Below are 14,971 nucleotides of genomic sequence, written 5' to 3'. Positions count from 1 at the left end.
GCCGGCCATACCGACGCCGTCACATCCTCCCACCAACACCGTCCTCACTTTTGCCGGTTAGCCCGACGCGCCTCGCCCTCCGACACTCAACCTAACGTTGCTGTCGCTTTTCTCGCGCCTCTCTTCTAAACCGGCTTTGCTTTCTCCCATTCCTTCAAGCTTCTTCTCACCGATGATACCACTATGCTTTTCTTCTTTGGATCTAAACATGGTTAGCTTCTTTCAAATTTGAGCCCTATGCTTCACGCACAGTGCCACTTTCGTCATACCTAGTCCTTCAAAACTATGTTTCACTACAATAATTGTTTCTTCTGTTTATTATTATTCATCTTTTATTTTAATGGTCGATTTAGGATGGTTATTTTAGTAGGTATACGAATGGTTATTCTAATTTTTATATAGATGATTATTTTAATTGGATTGAGTTTAGTTATATATAATTAAAATATGTTAGATGTTTCATTCATTAGTTATGCGGATGATTATTTTTATCCTTAAGTGGATGGTTATTTTTACTAAGGATAAGTGGCGTGTGACAAGTCAAGTAGCGACGGTGAAATGAGATGATTATTAATGAAGGTATAGTGGCCGCCGATTGAAAAAGAAATGAATTTAAAATTAAAGTGAAATGCTTTAGTAAATTAGAAATTTCAGATAGTTATTTTTTTGAAATAACTAATTGAATTTTTTAAAAATTTAAAATTAAAAAATTTAAAATTTGATGTGAAATAATTGAATAAAAATTTTTAAATTTATTATTTATTTTTATTGAACTAAATAACCAATCTATTATACATATTGTCAAAATTTTTCATTGCCCTAACGCATTCTAAACAAATTCCTATATTATGCTGCAACAAAAGGTAGCACGTTGTTGTAGAAAACAAAAGGGGCTATTATTCCCCACGATTACAATTGTGACTTTCATTAAGTTTCCTTTCGATCCATTTGATGAATATCTGAAAGAAAGATCTGTAGGCTCAAAAGTATTTAAGATGCCTCTTTTGCAATCCTACTACAATCTTGGAGGATATATATATATATATATATATATATATATATATATATGGCACATGTTTAAACTTTTTTCCTTCAAACAACGTACACATACATTATCGTAATATCGTTAGCCATATTAGTCAAAAGCCTAGTATAATCTTTTAGAAAGAGTCATTAAGTGGTAACCACGTAAATGTTTTTACTCTTTGCGAACATCTGTTCAACTAAAAAAGCAAAATAATATTCTCGGTATTAAAATTTATGTTGACAAATAAATTTATATTCTCTTTATAGAGCATTTAATTTCTGGTAAACAATCATCTGTAAGGTTTCTTATTAAAATTTAGTTAATATATGTTTGTCAGACAAATATTAAGATAATTAGTAGTAGAAATTTTTAAAATTTTCAATTTAATAAATATATTATAAATTTAAATTTATATGTTTTTGATTATTAATTGATAAACCTTAATTAGACCCTTCTTATTATTACAAAGGATTTAGTTAACAAATATTTTTATTAAATTTTTTAATTTATAATATTAACATGTGTTGTTAAGATACAAACTATTCTTAAACATTTAATAAATATAAAATAAAAATTTGATTCAAATTAAATTAAGGTCAACCTAAAGCTCGAGGAATCAAGACAATATAGCTTACTCAATAGTCAATACTAATAAAATAAAATGCTGAAAATTCAACACCGCGTATAACAATTTTGCTATTAACTAATTAAATTAGACTGAGAGAATGAAAGATCCCAAACAAGACACATCTCGTTAGAAAATTTGTGCTGTTTAGGTGCGTCAAGGATTGACGAGCGGAGAGCCAAAGCTCGAAAGAAATGTAGAGAACAAAAAGCGCGCGCCGGCTTGTGAGTTGAACTAGAACTTAGAAGAGTCGAGCCAAAATTGAATAAACGTTCAAGCTGAGAGTGAGAGCCGAAATTGAATGTAACGCCTTATATAAATAAACTAAAACTAAATTAATGGTAGAGCCGTAGAGGGAAGAGGAAAAATGAGTGAAATGAAACGAAAAGAAAAGAAAAGAAAAAGATAGAGAAGAAGTGTGGGGTGTGTGTGTGACTGTGTGAGTGTGAGGCTGAAGGAAAAGGCTGTCAGCCAGGTCATCCTATCCATCTTTTCTCGTGGTTGAAATGATTCCCTCTCTCTCTCTACTCTATTTCTTATTTTTTAAATTTTCAATTATGAGTTTTAAATTTTCAATTTGGGTCTCAATTTTCATTTTTCAATTTTCAATTTTCAAGTGTACACACTCACACGCACGCACATACACACAACTACCCGCACCCTAGTATATATACCTATCTATTTCTGTCTTCATTTTTCTCTCTATTCTGATACTGCGTCTCCGTTTACAGAAGAGAGCGAGGTCATCGTCATCCTCTCCTCCTTCTTCTTCTTCTTCTTCTCGGACGCCTTTTCTCTTCTCTCAAGGTATTAATTTCATTTCATGTGTCTCTTACCTTTGTCTGTTTCAGTTCTGGTTAATTTTGCTTACTAAGCTGTAGATAGTAGCTTCTATGCACAAGATGCTTCATTTTTTGCGATTTTCTTTTCTTAATCGGTAGATTTGTTTCGGGATTCTCTTGTTTATTGCTAATCGCGATTATTTTGAATTGATCTACTTAACCGAAGTGAAATCGGACTGTGGAAGAGACCTAGTAGATCTAGAAATTGTGCTATGTTTAACTGTATATAGCATGCTGATGACTCTGATTCCGATCTTCTACTGTGGAGATCTAAGATCTGGTTGAACTTGACTGATTTTATTTAATGTGCATAGCTTGTGTGTTTATTTTTCGTTTTTCTTGTTGTCTTGACTGTTCGCCGGCCTTATTGTCTGATCAAATTTTTCTTCTGATCTGGTTGCTGGACGGCCTTTTGTTTGATAGAGTATCGTTTAGGTAGTTATGGCTTTCCAGCGTAACAGTGGTATTCACGAGTTGAAGCTATTTTATGTCCAAATCGTTAAGCTTAGCATTACAACATCCAACATTTTCTGTTAGGGTTGTATTCATTAAATTTCTGCAGTTTTTCGTTAAAATTTTAAATGAATGTCTCCTTTGAACTCTACATTTCTTGGCCCCTATTTTTCTTTGAAAACTGTAGCTCATATGTAATTTATGGTGTAGTTTGTATAATACTGCACTCTATTGTTTCCATGCTCTCCCATTTATATTTGTAAGACAATTAATTTTGTTATATTGTATAGAAGTGAATGTGTTTGAAAGAAAGCTAATATTTAATCGGTGTAGCAGTATATAAAAGATGGCAGATGGTGAGGATATTCAGCCCCTTGTCTGTGACAATGGAACTGGAATGGTGAAGGTTAGTACCCAGTAGTTTTTTTATGATTGCATCTGTATGTGTCTTGGATTCTTTAATGAATTAGTTATTTTAATCTCATCTGCACAGGCAGGATTTGCCGGTGATGATGCACCCAGGGCTGTGTTTCCCAGTATAGTTGGCCGACCTCGCCACACTGGTGTTATGGTTGGAATGGGTCAAAAGGATGCCTATGTAGGTGATGAAGCCCAATCCAAAAGAGGTATTCTTACTCTCAAATATCCCATTGAGCATGGTATAGTCAGCAACTGGGATGACATGGAAAAGATCTGGCATCATACATTCTACAATGAATTGCGTGTTGCTCCTGAGGAGCACCCTGTGCTTCTAACGGAGGCTCCTCTCAACCCAAAGGCCAACAGAGAAAAGATGACCCAAATCATGTTTGAGACCTTCAATGTTCCCGCCATGTATGTAGCCATCCAAGCTGTTCTCTCCCTCTATGCAAGTGGTCGCACAACTGGTTTGTATTTCTAGAAATCTGTCTTGGTTAATTTGTTTTTCATCACATGATTATGTGCCTCAATCAAATCCTCCAAACAGGTATTGTTTTGGACTCTGGTGATGGTGTGAGTCACACTGTGCCAATCTATGAGGGGTATGCACTTCCACATGCCATCCTTCGATTGGATCTTGCAGGGCGTGATTTAACTGACTCTCTGATGAAGATCCTCACCGAGAGAGGGTACATGTTCACCACCTCAGCTGAACGGGAAATTGTCCGAGACATAAAGGAGAAGCTTGCATATGTTGCCTTGGATTATGAGCAAGAACTTGAGACTGCAAAGAGCAGTTCTTCAGTGGAGAAAAACTATGAGCTTCCTGATGGACAAGTTATCACAATTGGAGCCGAGAGGTTCCGTTGTCCGGAAGTCCTTTTCCAGCCATCTATGATTGGAATGGAAGCTGCTGGTATTCATGAAACCACCTACAACTCTATCATGAAGTGTGATGTTGATATCAGGAAGGATCTGTATGGCAACATTGTTCTTAGTGGTGGGTCTACGATGTTCCCTGGTATTGCTGACCGTATGAGCAAAGAGATCACTGCGCTTGCTCCTAGCAGCATGAAGATTAAGGTTGTGGCTCCACCAGAGAGGAAGTACAGTGTCTGGATCGGAGGATCCATCCTTGCATCACTCAGCACCTTCCAACAAGTAATTTATTTTTTATCTTATTCTTTTTTTTTAAAGTCAACTTTACACTTTTTTTTATGCCTATTGCCCTGTAGATTGAACTCTAAAATGAGGTTTGATATTTGCAGATGTGGATATCAAAGGGTGAATATGATGAGTCTGGCCCATCCATTGTCCACAGGAAATGCTTCTAAGTTAAAGCCAAACTTCAATGGTGAGTTATTTTTAATGCTTGTGGTTGCTTTTTCGTGTCTGTGTCAGGTTATGTGAACTATGTTGCCATAGATATGAGGCGAGATAGAATTGATTGTTGGAGGGCTATATTCTGATCTTGGTGTATCATGTTTTTATGTGCAACCCCTCTTGATATGGCGGGCAGAGTTGGCCGGAGGCATTTCTTGCCTTGGACTTAATGGATGTGTTTAAGTAGGTTGTCTGTATCAAGGGAAATTATTGTCATGCTTATTTTATTGCCTTTTTCCCCTCAAAAGTTTTACATTTGAAGGTTTTTGGTCATGGGAACATTTATGTCTATAGTTAATGTATCTTAATGATCTTGAGATTTTTATAATATTGCTAAGTGCACGCTGAAATATCCACGCTGGATTTTATACAATATATATTCTCGCTTGATAATATTTTTACCAGTACTTGAATAAGAAGCGAAATTGGATGGGGAAATAAAAATTACGGGAAATTCAAATGAAAGGTCCAATAAAAGCTACGGCATGACGTTTAAACTAGCAGTTAAAAAAATTATATAGAATTGAATCAATTATTCTAATTAATTAAAATACTCAATTTCATTTGAACCTGAATTATAGTAAGAAATAACAGAGTCAAAAAAAGAGAGTAAGAAATGACACAACTGAACCGAAACTTGTTAACCCCAGTTTGCGTCTTGCGAAGAGTCTCATGCCTACTAGTAGTCAAGGATTTTTTTTTTTTTACCAAAGATATGAAGACTCGAACTGGCAACTTCTTAATTGAGTATGAGAAGTCTATGCCATTTGAATTATTACTGACAACTTTTTAATTGAGTATGGGAAGTCTATGCCATTTGAATTATTATTCATTGGCTAGTAGTCAAGGATTTGGCTGATAATAAAAATTTAAAAGTTTTGTATAAATTTTAAATTCTAATAGTATAAAAATAAAATGTTAAATATTTAAAGTTGGTCAAATATTAGTTAAAAATAATAAATTTTATTGGTAATGTGTTATTATTCTAAGAAAATAAGAGAAATCGATCCTTGATTAAGTCCTTGATATCTTCAAAGTTTGGATACACATGTGCATCTGTATTAATTAGATTAGTACAACAAAAGTTATGTTTGATTTTTTTTATTAAATTTGACAGACTCAAGTGAACATAAAAAATTGATATATTTATATTTTGAAAAAGTGAATTAATTAGATCAGTACAACAGGAGTTACGTTTGATTTTTTTTATTAAATTTAACAGACTCAAGTGAACATAAAAGATTGATATATTTATATTTTGAAAAAATGAAGAACTTAAATATATTTTTAAATTATTAAATATTTAAATATTCACAAATTACAAGATCACTCTTATTTATCCTTTTCTCGAATTCTAATAAAAAGAATAAAAATTGAAGCCACCCATGCAATTTGCCCCTGCCAACGGAACTGCAAAGCAAGAATAAGGCAGGAATATGCTGCTGCTTCAAGCAAGGCACGACCGAAATCCGTTAACGTTTTTTAAATATAAAAGCCGTTGATGCTGCTAATTGAAAATACATTCAATAATTTTAAATTTGTAACAAGTACAATTTAAACATAAAGGTGTAGCCGTTCAAGAGAAATCAATGTGTCTAAGACTTAAAACACTAGTTAAACCTAACACAAGTTTCGTGTGTTCAATGTTTCAACTTTCAATCCTCCTTGAAATTTGAAAGGAGACATGTATTTTTTTTCCTAATAAAAAGGAAAAAGAAAGCCAAAATGATATCAGAGAAAAGGGCGAGGAGACACAATTAGAGGCTAATTGGTTTGATGATTTTTATTTTTATTTTTAATGAAAACAAAATATAAAAATATAATTGCTTACATATAAAAATATTTTTAAAAATGCAAACCAATTAAAAATGACAGTTCTTTGTTTCTGGAATTTTCTCTTGTAAGAGTTGAAAATGTTTTCAACTCAAAAGGCAGTGATTTCACGCTTTTACTTTTTTTGTTTTTAAAATACCTCTGCTACGTTCTCTATTCTCTCATCAAATGTCGAATTCCTCTTTCTTTTTTTTTTCTTTTTTTTTTCATCAGGCATATTTTTAATTTTTATTTTGTTCTTTATTCGAGGGACTTAACTAGTGAACTTTTCTTTAAAAAAAAAAAAGCTAATTGACAATTTAGTTATTATTCTTAACTAAAAAATTGAGACATTTTATAAAATTAATTATTAACTTATAATAAAGATAAATTGATTAACTAAATTGTGCACTTAAAAAAATATAATAGGTTAGTTAAACGTATTTTTATTAAAATACAATATAGGAATAATAAATTTTTTGACGAATATTCTAATGAAAATTTGATTGTAGATGGACATCGTTTACGTTAAATTGATGATAATACCACTGAAAACAACTGAAATGATCTAACAGAGAGAAATTACAAATCAAATGTGAAACAATTATTATAGATAATTTGGATATTACCTTTTTCATAATGTTAAAAGATTTAGATTTTTTAATTTTTTATTTGAAGTTTTATTGGTAATTTTTACTTTGTCTATATATTGAAAAATAATGTCACCTAAATTTATTATTGTTATTTTTATTAAGTAAACTCTTTTTATTATGAATGCAATTAATTATTTTAAGATAGTAATTATAAACTCAGTGAAATTAATAAATAATTAATCAATAAATTAATTTTTAATAAAAGAAATTAGAAATGTGAATTTTATACTAAAATAGGATAGAACTAATTAAAACAAGAATTTTGATACTAATTTCAAAAAATTTGGCTCAAGAATGAGTAGAACAGATCGAACCAAACTCAAAATGGGCCTAAGGCTCAACCTATATAACCTCTTTACTTCCTCCTTGCAGCCACAACAATTCAGTTTTCATTCTTGCAAGTTGTTGCGGCCTAGCCCAGCTGGCCACATGGCCGACCCGGCCAACACACGCCTTTATCGGGTCCGGGCGACCACTCTACGGGGCACCGCGTGTCCAGACCTTGACCCGGGCATCTCTCCTCCTGGGAGCTAGCTCACCTAGCAACAGCTGGTACGGAGAAACTTCGCGGAAGGTGGGTCTGTCCATGAGGGGCCCACCTCTGACACGGTATATATGGGGAGGGTCCTACTCCTCCCCCCAGGTACGTCACCACACCTTACTCCCTGATACCTGCATACTTCCTGACTTGGGCGTCGGAGTGTATTTGTAGGTTGCTCCCCCCATATCATACGAAGAGCTCGGGAGGTCGTTCACTCGCACATCTCTCACAGCAGACCCAGGTTCAAGCTCACCCCACCAACTCACCGGGATTTATCTCGACCCGTCCAGAACCCTAAGGTACCAAACACAAGGAAACCCACGGTGAGAAGAGAGAAGAGTGATAGAACCCTAATTTCATATTCCACTTCCAACTTCAAATCCTCATAACTTTCAATTCGGAGCTCCGATTGACGAGTCGTTTGTGGCCACGCATTCGTCTCGGAGTCTTCTTCAATTCTATCCAAACAAAGAGGTATGTTTCTCTCCAATTCAAGCTCAGTTCTCTATGCCCCTTTTATGTGCGAAATTGGTTTGAGTTTTGAGTGATTTTGATGATTTTGGTGGTTTAGGTGCAATTTAACATTGGATAATTATTGGATTATACTTCAATCATCAATGGGTACGGTAAAAAAACTCTAAACCCTTGTGATTTGTCCAATTTTGTGTGTCCTAGTGTTAAATTGTTCAATTGTATGAACTAATTTGAATTTATGTTGAATTAGAGTTGAAATTGTCAAATTAGAGCTTGATTGAATACGTTGGAGGCTTGGTGGAGTTTGGGTGCCATTACTTTAGGGATTTTGGATTCTTGGAGCTGTGTTTGGGTGCCTCTGTGGTGGTGTTTCGGATAATACGTGAAAATCGGCCAAGGTATGGTTTAGGGTTCGCGTATTTAATATATAATGTTCTGTGAAAACTTAGGTTAGGTGACCATAGGATAGGTTGGAATGTATGAGTATATTTAATGCTTAGTGACTTTGATAAGAATTGAGATATGGATTTGGTGCTTGTTGGATATGTGTTTGTATATATATAATGAATAGGGATATGTTCATCTTGTTGATTATTTGAGATGTTAATGCATGATATGGGTGAATTGAGAAATGCTAAGGATGAGGAGATTGTTATGGTATTGATGTAGATGTGTTGTGTTGATGGATATAAAGGTGGTAAGTTGAGTTTTAATGAAAATGGAGGTTTTGTAAAAACTGGTTTTATATGAAATTTGGGTCGGTGAAGTTTACGCCGTTCGAAAAACGGAAGGAAAATGATTTAAAACAAAAAAGTTATGCGCATCGGAATTTTGAGGTTTTAAATTGAAATTCTGCAGATTCAGACTTAGTCAAATTTTTGGCTAAAAATCCTTGCATGCGTACGCATACCTGTGCATGTGTACGCATAGCACCAAAACAAAGAGGGTTTCGTGCACGCGTACAGGAGCCATATGCATACATGCAATTCTGTCCAGCGCACATGCTTACGCGGACTGGTGCATGCGTACGCATCTTAGCCAAAAGGAGGCCTGTGCGTACGCACACATGTGTATGCGTACGCACATTCCTGTTTTTAGCAAATTATTATTTTGTATTTTTAAAGTCAATTTGACCTCCTAAACCTCTATTTTCATATTGTTAGTTCTAAACTTGATTAGGAAGCTTAGTAATGAGATGGAGTTAGGAAATTGAGGTAACTTGGGGATGAAGTAAAGGGTAAATATGATGAATCATATGAGAATGATGTGAATGTATGAGGAGTTGATGATGACATGGCTATAACGAATGATTATGGAATGAATATGAATGATTATGAATACTTATAGGGCTTTTCATTTAATGTTATCTGAGATACGAGTTTTTCTAGGTGAAATACCGTGGCTTGCCACCACGTGTTCTAGGTTGAGATTCGATACTCTGTTGACCCTACATCTTAAGAGTGACCGAGCACATATAGATTCCCAAGAATGGATATCCCCCATTGAGAAAATTATATATGAATGTATGAATGTATGAATTATGAATGAAATGAGAAAAATCTATGCATAGACTCATGGGGATGCGCGACGAGGGACAGTCCAAGGGTTTCAGACTTGTTAGGTTGGCTTGATAACCGATAGATGAGCCTTGATAAACCACTATGGTTTATCTTGTGCTCAATTGAGTGGTTTTTATCAAGTCTTTACTCACTTATTCATATGATTTGCATGGTTTACAATTCCTTCCTAGTTTTGTTCTATGATTGAAAACTTGCTTCCTAAGCCTTTAATTTGTGTATTTTAATTCTCCTTTATACCATTCGATGCCGTGATTTGTGTGTTAAGTGATTTCAGGATTTATAGGGCAGGAATGGATTAGAGTATGGAAAGGAAGCATGCAAAAGTGGAAGGAATACAAGAAGTTGAAGAAATTGCTAAGCTATCCAGCCTGACCTCTTCGTACTTAACTGACCATAACTTGAGCAATAGAGGTCCAAATGAGGCGGTTCTAGTTCCGTTGGAAAGATAACATCCGGGGCTTCGAAATAATATATAATTTGCCATAGTTGCCTTGAAGATAGGCGACGCGCACGCGTGCATCACACGCACGCGTCGCATTTGCGAAAATCAGCGTTTCTGAATTCGTTCCCAGTGATTTCTGGGCTGTTTTTGACCCAGTTCTCAGCCCAGAAAACACAGATTAGAGGCTACAAAGTGGGAGAATCAAGGAGACAACATTCATTATTCACAATTTTAGATTTTAGATGTAGTTTTCTAGAGAGAAGTTCTCTCCTCTCTCTAGGTTTTAGGATTTAGGATTTAGGATTTCTCTTAATTTTAGGATTGCTTCTTCTCAATTCCAAGTTCAATGTTCCTTTAATTTGATTTCTCTTCTAATTTAATTTGTTTCTTCTCAATTTTATTATTTATTTAATTGCTTTCAATTTTATTTCCATTATCATGTCTCTTTTCTACTCCCTTCTCCCAACAACGAAGATGGTATGCATGTTGATAGAGTAGACTCCCAACTTGACTTGGGGATTGATTAAAAGGAGACACTTGAGTTGGAATGCTTAAGTGATTAGTTAAATTGGAAGTTATTGGCTAATTCTCTATTTACTAACACTAGACCTTCCCAAGGGAGAGGACTAGGATTTGCGAATAAGAGTTAGCTCAATCACTTGACTTTCCTTTATTTAGTAAGGGTTAACTAAGTGAAAACAACAACCTTTTGATACTACACTTGAGAAAATCCAACAAGGATAGAACTTCCAATTAATCTTCCCCCGGTCAAGGCTTTTTATTTAATTATATAAATCTCTTTTAATTTATATTGCCTTAATTCACATTCCTTTACTTTTCTGTTATTCAACTCTTAAAATTTCTCAGAAAATTCATAACCAATAATAACTACACCTCCCTGCAATTCCTTGAGAGACGACCCGAGGTTTAAATACTTCAGTTATTACTTTTTAGGGGTTTTGTTACTTGTGACAACCAAACTTTTGTACGAAAGGATTCTTTGCTGGTTTAGAAACTATACTTACAACGAGAACTTATTTGTGAAATTCTTTACTAGCAAAAACCCGTTCGTCAAAATGGCGCCATTGCTGGGGAATCGCAAATGTGTGCCTTATTATTGGTTATTGTAAATATTTGATTTTTCGTTTCTTTGTTAGTGTTTCTAGTTTTAGGAGTTTATTTTCATTAATTTCTATTAGTTTTTATTTCTTTTGCTACTATGAATTCTCACCCCTCTGGCTTTAAGTTTGATTCCAATGTTGTTGTAAGGAATGTAGGCTATAATGAGAACAGGCATCAAGGTTGGAAGAATCAAAGATGGAAGGAGCCACAAGGATTTGATCAACCCTCTTGGCAACAACCCCCTCCAATGCGCTATGACCAACAACCATTCTGTGATGCATACCAAGACAATAGTTATGGTGGACCATTTCGTGACAAACCACCTCCACCAAATTACTATGGTCAAGAGCCATTCCAGGGAGCGTACCAAGATGATGAATATGGTGGACCTCCTTGTAGTTACCAACAAGCCCTACCATATGCTTATGAACCACCTCCCCAACACACCTTTGAACCACCATACTCACAAGCCACCTATAACCATTCACCTCCTTATGACCTTAACCCTTATCCACCCGATCAACCACCCTATGAGCCATACGAACTATATATAGAACCACCCCAATTCCAATCCAATTACTTCCAAGAACCACCACTTCTATATGCACCATGTCCATATCCATCGACCCAAGAGCCATATGATCCTAATCATGCAATCCGAGCAGAACAAGAATCACAGGATCGTCTCAAGGAAACAGTGGATCAATTTCATGCAACCCTTCATCAACTGGAGCAAGTGATAAATCAATTAGCTTCCTGACATTCGGACACTCAAGGAACTCCCACGGCTTCATGTGGAGAATCTACTAAAGAACGCAGCATGAAGGAGAAGCTAGAAACTCCGGTGGACAGTGAGCAGCATGACTTTGTATTGGAACAATTGGAGGAAGCCGTAATCGTTGAAGAGGAAGAAGTGGTCGAAGACTTAGGAGATGCGGAACGTCCATGGGAAAGTCCAGTCATAGAGCCCCTTCTAAGGAGTTTGAATTTGATGTTGAGGAGGGTGTACAACCTCCAAGGCATATCATGGTTGAAGACTTTGAAGGGGATGATCAAGAGATGGATTCAATCATTGATGAATTCTTATCTACATTTGAATCCTCACCCATTGGACTTGACATAGAGATTAAAGAAGAAGAAGCACAACCTCCCATGCCCTTGGTGAACAATGAAGAAGAGATCGAATTGGAAGAAAGCTACCAAGAGGAAGATGTTGATATTGAAGAATCTTGCAAAGAGGTGGAAATTGTCAAAGAAGAGCCCAAGTGAATGGAGCTGGAGATCTCCTTGCCAAGGTTGTTGGAGACCTCTCCCCCAAAGCCATCACCATCCATCCCTTCATTCAAGTGGGTAAATCTTTCATCTCTAAGCTTAATTAGCCCACTTGAATATGCTTTGCTTGAGACGGATGGGCAACTTAGAGCTCTTTGTGTCTATAAGAGTAAGAGGGAGATGGTTAGTGGTTGGCAACACAATCCTAGGTTCATTGTGGTAGGAAGATCACGGATGAATTATCATGGTTGGAAGAATACTAAATTGTATGGGTCTATGAAGCTATTTGGATGCCTCAGTGAGAATTCAGATTGCTTATCACCCAGTTGGAACAATGATGATCAGCACAAAGACGGGTGCAAAAACAAGGCTTGGGACCCCGGAATTCATTCCAACAATTAACACTTTTGGGGCCTTGTCACTTACTTTAGATTGCTTGACGGCTGTATGCACCTAGTTTGGGATCCCGGAGGCCATTGGAATTACAAACATTAGTGGGGATTCAAGGATCAGTACAAGCACAAGCCACCATGACAAGGAACTCACCAAATATCCAACTTAAGGACTTTAACTAAAAGTGCTAGGTGGGACACAACCCACCATGGTATGATCGTCTCTTTTTATTTTCGGTTTTATTTTATTTTAATTTTATCAGTGTTAATTCGTAAATTTTGCATCATCATCTGCATTCTACATTCTGCATATATATAAAAGGAAGAAAGAAAGAAAAGCGCGTCCCACGCGTGCGCGTGAACTACGCGCACGAGTCACATGCGACGCTAAACCTTACAGAAAGTTACGCGGGAGCTGTGCAGGAAGGGTGCCTTGCGCACGAGCCAACCCACGCGTACGCGTGGGTAACGCGTGCGCGTCACCTGTATTTTAGTCACCCCACGCGTAAGCGTCAGCGACGCGTATGCGTGAATCGCCAGATCGGCGTCAATGGGTGATTTGTCCGAGAGTTGTGCTGCCTTAGTGCTGGTATTGTACGTTTAGCACAACCAGTGGTCACGCGTACGCGTGACCAACGCTTACGCGTCACTAGGATTCTTGCTCAACCATGCGTAAGCATGGACGACGCTTACGCGTCGCCTCTTCTTTTGCACACCCACGCGTACGCGTGGGCGACGCTTACGCGTCGCTTCGCAGATTCCATTCTTCTCCTTTTCTTCTCTCCTTTCTCCTTCTTTCTTCTTCCTTTCTTACTTTCTTCTTCTTCATCTCTTTAACTTCTCATCCGTCTTCACTTTCATTCTATTTTACTTAATTTATTTGCATACTTTCATTCATTGCATTTTAATTTTGTGCATATTTTTATTTTCTTTTTTAAATTTATTATTTTTTCATTGGTGTTAATTTTTTTTAATTGTTGTATCTTTTCTGGTATTATTTTGGTGCTTAGTGACTTGTTTTACACTATTGGATGATATTATTTATCTGTCACTGCCAATCTTTTATGTTACCTGTATCCCTTTTGCATTGACATGAAATTATATTTTCTTGCATTACCCACACTCTCTTCCCCATTGTTGCAAATTTTTGCACTCTTGATTTGCCATGTGCTTCTACTATTTTCTCACTTGCATGTTGTAGCTACCATATAATTGAGACTCTCATCATTTGGCATTAACCCAACCATATTTTAAATTGTTTCCTATCTTTGTTTTTGGGTTACTTTTCTTCTTTTTTCTCTTCTTTCAGGATGGCCACTGAGGAAGGGAAACAGAAAATGTTTACATGGGATGACAGACAAGTCCATCTGCACAATCTTTGGAGAAAAGCATCAGTTGTAGCAGCCCATCCACTTGCACTTCTTTGCATGCACCGAGGACGGTGCAATCTTTAAGTGTGGGAGGTCGATACCGATCTCCATGGGTTAGTTATTTTCTTCTCAACACCAATATTTTACTTTATTTGTTAGTTCATTGTTGCATTTGCATGTTTGATTGCATGTTTGTTTGATTTTATGCATTTAGCTACTACTTGGTTAAAGTAATGAGTTTCTTTTTCAAAACCTTTTTATAGTATTTCACTAATTTAATTTAAAACTTTTGTGTTAAACTTGTTTGAAGACTGTAAATTAGAACATGTTTTTTGAGTTAAGAACACACAACCAGTGAGATTTTCTTGAGCCTAATTGTATGGTTACATTATCTAACCATGATATTTTATTATTGTGTGTTTTCTTCCCTATAATTGCAATCTTTACTTTGTTCCATTCTATATGTCTACTGTTTAGTATATTTACATGCTTGCATATGATTGAGGCCATCAATTGCTATTAGCTCACTTATCCCAAATAGCCTACCCTTTCAATTACCTTTG

General features: G+C 35.9%; 1 protein-coding gene across 1 annotated transcript; it reads left to right on the top strand.

Annotated features, from left to right (window-relative positions):
* The first annotated feature begins 2,093 nt into the window (after positions 1-2,093).
* On the top strand, positions 2,094-5,100 carry LOC107622432 (actin-7). The gene is made up of 5 exons (XM_016324312.3): positions 2,094-2,459; positions 3,284-3,353; positions 3,441-3,834; positions 3,915-4,528; positions 4,636-5,100. The coding sequence occupies exons 2-5, from the start codon at positions 3,294-3,296 to the stop codon at positions 4,699-4,701; spliced, it is 1,134 nt and encodes a 377-aa protein (XP_016179798.1). The 5' UTR covers positions 2,094-2,459; positions 3,284-3,293; the 3' UTR covers positions 4,702-5,100.
* Positions 5,101-14,971: the final 9,871 nt, after the last annotated feature.

This window comes from Arachis ipaensis, chromosome B10 (assembly GCF_059453495.1).
Source record: "Arachis ipaensis isolate K30076 ecotype BB chromosome B10, ASM5945349v1, whole genome shotgun sequence".
Taxonomy (NCBI): domain Eukaryota; kingdom Viridiplantae; phylum Streptophyta; class Magnoliopsida; order Fabales; family Fabaceae; genus Arachis; species Arachis ipaensis.
Note: the sequence above shows the minus strand (reverse complement) of the source record. Positions and strands in the feature narration are given on the sequence as shown.

Excerpts from the sequence above, each read along its gene's own strand:
- LOC107622432 (XM_016324312.3), top strand. The coding sequence starts at position 3,294 with ATGGCAGATGGTGAGGATATTCAGCCCCTTGTCTGTGACAATGGAACT. Across the intron at positions 3,835-3,914 it reads TGCAAGTGGTCGCACAACTG|GTATTGTTTTGGACTCTGGT; the intron begins GTTTGTATTTCT and ends TCCTCCAAACAG. Across the intron at positions 4,529-4,635 it reads CACTCAGCACCTTCCAACAA|ATGTGGATATCAAAGGGTGA; the intron begins GTAATTTATTTT and ends TGATATTTGCAG.